The following is a 5,742-nucleotide window of genomic DNA, read 5'->3' as shown; positions in this document are numbered from 1 at the left end:
TAGGACTGTCAGACACAGTCACCCATGTTATCAGTTATATCAGTCGCGTTAGTTATCAGTAAATACATGTTATCAGAACTCATACTCAGCTAGCTCATATTAGAAAGTCAGTTAGTAATAATCATGCATATGAACTCCATGCATTTAGCCCACCTCACATGCATGCTCAGTACATTCAATCGTACTGACGCATTTACGCTATTATGTTTTCTTTTTATTTTACACCATAAGTTCAAAGACGAGAGTTCCAGATCAGCAGTAGCATAGTATTCAGCAGTGAGTCCTTATTCTTCGAAGACACAATTAGTACTTATTATTTCAGTTCAGTTCTACTAGACGTAGTTAGTTGGGGACATGTCCCATCAACTCTTTCTTCAGATTATTAAGTTATAGAGGCTTATAGACTATCATATTTTGACTTCAGTATTTTCAGTTTTGTTTTGGGTATCATATTACCCCACAAAGATTTGTTATTATTCAGATTATGTTTAGTATTGAATCTTATAGCCTTTCAGTACATGTTTCTGCATTTTTATGTTATATTATGCAGTGTACAGATATAGATATCAGTCATGGGTTAGCTTGTGGTCCTTCGGGGTCATGAGTACCGTGTAGCATTCCGAGTACCAGGCTTAGGGCGTTACACCTATCTAGAAAAGGAGTTGAGAAGACATTTAAGGGAATGGGTTTAAGGCCTAGGACAAGTCAGCATGACGGTAACTCTACCTAGCAGACTGGAGATCCCAAGAGTTAGGTTCAAAGAGATCAAATAAAGTTGTGTCTAATAGGTTCAACATTGTCAATACCCAACCCATTCTCATGATGTAGATAATATTTAGTAAACAAGGATAAAACTTAAGGTGAAAAGTCTTTTAATGATTATCTAAATTTGGCAGATTTGACAAAATAGTTTAATCTATAGGATTGAACGCTTAGAAATCACCTATGTGAGGGTGAAGTGGAAGTCGCTTCAAAGAGAATGTTAGTAAAGGCCTATTCTCTAAGCGCTCATGAAATCAGGACATGTTCATGGCTGAAAAGAACAAAACCGTGAGACCATAAATAATAAAAGGTTGGTTGAGTGACATATGTTGTCTAGGTGTACATTTAAAGCTTGACGGTTCAAACATATCAAATCTGCCGATTGACCGAGTGCATCCGATGCATGTTCACTATGGAAAGTTCAAAGGGAATCCTACTTATCCAGATGCAATTAGCCTTTGCTAAATGATCGCATGCTTGTCCATAAATTTCTACAAAAGATAGTCATTCTCCATTCATTTGGGGGATTTTTTAGTTCAATGTGTGTGTGCGAATGGAAAATGGAGGGGAAAATGATGGAGGGAAAGAGAGACACCAGTTTAGAAAGTGTAATCTAAAAATGAAAAGTTCACTAATTCTCCCACATTGGTGGGAGAAGGGAACTTTGGACTGTTTTTAATGTGAAACACTAACTCCGCATGAATAGTGAGGCAAGAACAAGGTGGTGCCTCGCGTCGTCATCGTCGTCGCTTGCTCGGCTCCGCTTCAGATTTGAATTTGAATTTGGATTTATCAAATGATCGATTGATAAGATCTAATTTTTTAGACAAATTTTATTTGAAACTTGTTTACAAGTGAAATTTTTTTGATCCAAAATCTGATATAATTATTTGAAACTGCGTCTACAAGTGTGTACGCAATTTTGACGCCATGCAAACATACACACAACACATCACGAAGGGATGCGACCCTTCGAGGAAAAAGGTACACTGTTTCATGCTGCATAGTGACTGCAGGCGTAGACGCAGATACGCGACCTGTGGGCGGAAATATAGCGCAAAAGCTACTGGAATTTGCCAAACGTCACCTGCGGCCGCAGATCAGGTGCAGGTCCAGCACAGACTGGGCGCAGAGATATGACTGCTACTTAAAAGGTTTCTTTCTGTTGAACCGATGCATCCTTTCTAAAAGGACACATTAAAGGCTATAAATACCTGATATATTCCTCAGGTATTGACATGATTTTTTACAGTAAAAACTCTCATTCTTCTATACAAAAACTCTGTGTGATCATTAAGTTGTTGAGTGAGTTCGTTAAATCCAATAATTTGAGGTACCGCTATTATTCGGATTGAAGACCATTTTATCCTGGGAGGAAGATTCCATAACCTCGGGTACAAGGAGGGAAATTATTCCTTAAGAACACTCCGTGAAGTCGGAGGACTTGGCCTTAAAAATTCTGTTTCATCTCGTTTTTGAAAGCTAACATACTTCTTGGATAGATTATTCATAATCTTGTGTTGAAGGTATTAAGGAACTTCATGAGTGTTCTTTTCTTATACTTGAACTTGTGTTGAAGTTATTGTTGCACTCGAAAACTTTGTAAATAACAAGTATAACTTCAAAAGAAGATAACATCAAATTCTACATATTTTTTTGCTTCTATATATAACAAGATATTGTGAGATTGAAATCAATTCCAAAAAAAAAAAAAGGAAAAAACTTGGCCGTTATAGAAAATATTGCTATACAGGATAACTTTTATAAGGAGATCTGATTGTACAATCAATACAAAAATGTTCTGAGAATCACGAAGGAAGATTCAAGCTCATATCGAGTTGGGACGACAATTGATCTCGGTGAGATTGAATCTCCAATTGGTTCTCGTTAGCTCATTGGTAAAGAGGTCGAGTATAAATCGACTGGTAGTAGATTCGAATCCTAATTAGAGAGATTTTATTAACTTTGAATAAAGAGGGGCTTATGAGTAGCACATTCTAATAGTCCAGTTTGATTAACTTTGAATAAACAACTCCAAAATTCCATGCTTTTGCAGCCACACTCCATCCAAACATTTGAATCTTTAATTTCAATATAAATTCCCCATAAATAATCATCAATTAATAAATCAATCTAGCTTAACAACAATTTCCAATTTTTGTTTACTCAATAAATCTAACTTTCATTGAAGGAGATTCATCATTTACCATATCTTTATTTAAATAAATATTTGGCCTTATTACAAACAGTATGAGATTTTCAGGCGTAGGGGTTCACCACCCACTATTACATGATCACTATTCATAAATAGGAGTATATGTTTATTGTAATTTTTTTATATGACCGTACTTGTTCTTAGAGAACTTTTTGGATTTATTGGATTTTGGTGTTAAGCTTAATTTGTACCTCAAAAATGTGATTGTTAAGCTTGGGATTTTTTTGGATCCTTCAGAGGTTGTATCATGCAGCCAAGCAAAAAGAACAAGAATTTAAAGCAAGTTTTACTTAAAGAACAGTAGAACAACAAAAACAACATATATACCCATTGTAATCCCATAAGCAGAGTCTGGAGAAGATAGTGTGTACGCAGCCTTGCCCCTATCTCGAAAAGGTAGAGAGAATGTTTTGAATAGACCCTCGGCTCAAGTAAATCCACGTAGCAAAGTAGACAGACTATCTGCTTCAACCCATCTCAAAGCAATTAGAATACCCAAGTGAAAAAAATTAGGAAAAAATGACAAAAAGGCCAACAAATGGTAAACCAACTGCCCAAATACAAGGAGTCGAGAACCAGAAGCTGAGTCTTGGCAAAGCTTGTGACTTTGAAGCTCGTTACAAATCCATAGGCCCATTAAAACACAATTTTTTTGGGTAATCGTAGTGTCTGAGTCAGCTTACACATAACTCGACTAACTTCACAAAGCATGTGCACCGCCCACCAACACACAATGCTATCCATCAAGACATGGGCAGATGAAAAGAAATCGCCTGACGTTTTTACATCTAGAGTAATTCAAACAAAAACATTAACATAAGGCTGATAATTTTTTACTATTGAAATTGAGAAATAAGTAGAGAACCAAAAAAGGTAAATGATAAGTCACATCATAGAAGATACAAAAACCTAAAATGAGAAACAAAAAAACTGCTCGTGTTTAGTCATCAGTACATGAAACAAAGGTTCATGTATATTCTCTACCATTTGCGTCTTGATCAATAAAGAGGCTAAAACATATATTCAAGAACCAAATTTCAATAACAGTAAAAACAACCATGTAACATTTGGCCTAAACATATACAAGCTTCAACAGCCAAAACTAATCAATCTATCATACATAACAATCATTTGAAACAAAAACAACCATGAGACTTCTTTTGTGTGTCAATGGCTTCCAACATGAGTACGACCTCCTGCATCTCTGGCCTCTTTTTTGGGTCATCGTCCCAACATTGCTTCATTATATTGGCCAGAGCACTCGGGCAAGTGTTTGGTATTTCTGGCCTTCGACTCTTGTACATAGCTGAACATGCATGAGGACTTTGTCCACTATACGGAATTGAACAAGAATATATCTCCCACAAACAAATTCCGAAGCTATAGACATCACATTTATGATCATACGGTAGACCAATTAGCACCTCCGGAGCCATGTAACCTATGGTGCCAGTTTCGGCACTCATGTTAGTGGGACATGAAGCCTCAACTCGAGAAACTCCAAAGTCTATTATTTTCACCCTTCCTTCCTTGTCGAGAACTAGATTTGTAGTCTTTACGTCTCTGTGAACAACTTTCTTGGAATGAAGGTAACTCAATCCTCTTGCAACATCCAACGCTAGTTTAGTAACGGAGTTCAATGATAACCTTCTCCCGAGAATACTGTTTTTCAAGAGATGTGATCTTAGCGTGCCTCCAGAGACATATTCAACCACTATGCAGTATCCAGTTCGATGTTTTTCCCAGGAGTGATTTCTCGCAGCAAAATTCCACTTCCATCGTCTACCGCTCGTAGATACTTCGGGCAATTTCTTCGAAGCTCCGATTAACCTTGCGACGTTTGGGTGATCAAGCTTGTGCCATATAGAGACTTCTTGAGCGAAAGCCTTTGTTAGAGTTGTCCTTCTCTTTTCATCGCTCAGATCAAGTATTTTAATCGCAACTTGTTTTCCGTCATAGACACCTTTGTAAACTGATCCGTACGCCCCTTCAGCAATAAACTTGATGATTTTAAGCTTTTTGGGATCCAACTCCCATTCTTCAACGACCTTCGTGACTTCGCACTCTTCAAACCCTTTTTTATTATTTTCGCCGAAAATTCGAGCCAAATGCTTATCAAGTTGCTCGTCCATTCTTCTCAAATCTATCTCTGCTTTAATTTGATTTTTCGCCATAACAACACAATTGATTGATCCAAAACCTAGACCTCACTCACTCACACGTAGCAGTAACATATATATAGCCTTTTTTGAAATAGGTGAGTGAATAACCAATTCAATATACTTTTCTATATTTATAGGTGTACATAGAAAGCAAATCCTAAAGTGGAAAGGATTAAGAAAAGTAGGATTCGGAAACCAAATTCATTTAGGATATGGTATTTATTTAATTCACGTCTAGTTAGGATTGCTTCTCCTAATTCATATTAGAGTAGATTTTGTAGTCCTAATTTAATTTAGTAACTTATTTAATTCCATCATGCACAATCCGTTGTCACATACTAGAAGTAACAAGTTTTATACGGACTAACTAGAAGGGAAAGTAAGATGCACGAACAAAAAAATCGTTAATTCTCAAGAAATGTCGTGTCGTCGGAATTTAACTCGTCGATAAGGAATTTCTAACTGATTAAGACACATCCCCCAAAAAAATTGCTAATTTTTTATAGAAAATTAAATTTGGTGGATTATCCGTTCAGTAAATTTTACCGACGAGTTAAATTTTAATGAAATTTATTGAAAATTAATTCTTTTTTTTTTTTTTTT

At 36.3% G+C, this 5,742-nt stretch overlaps 1 protein-coding gene across 1 annotated transcript; it reads right to left on the bottom strand.

Annotated features, from left to right (window-relative positions):
* Nucleotides 1-2,177: 2,177 nt before the first annotated feature.
* On the bottom strand, nt 2,178-5,615 carry LOC107853154 (serine/threonine/tyrosine-protein kinase HT1-like). Its single transcript, XM_047405747.1, has one exon. It carries the CDS (start codon nt 5,149-5,151, stop codon nt 4,105-4,107), a length of 1,047 nt encoding a protein of 348 aa, XP_047261703.1. The 5' UTR covers nt 5,152-5,615; the 3' UTR covers nt 2,178-4,104.
* Nucleotides 5,616-5,742: the final 127 nt, after the last annotated feature.

The sequence above is a fragment of the Capsicum annuum genome, unplaced genomic scaffold, assembly GCF_002878395.1.
Source record: "Capsicum annuum cultivar UCD-10X-F1 unplaced genomic scaffold, UCD10Xv1.1 ctg81229, whole genome shotgun sequence".
NCBI classification, from domain to species: Eukaryota; Viridiplantae; Streptophyta; class Magnoliopsida; order Solanales; family Solanaceae; genus Capsicum; species Capsicum annuum.
Note: the sequence above shows the minus strand (reverse complement) of the source record. Positions and strands in the feature narration are given on the sequence as shown.

Bases quoted from the DNA above. Each gene is read 5' to 3' on its own strand.
- LOC107853154 (XM_047405747.1), bottom strand. From the start codon at position 5,151: ATGGCGAAAAATCAAATTAAAGCAGAGATAGATTTGAGAAGAATGGAC.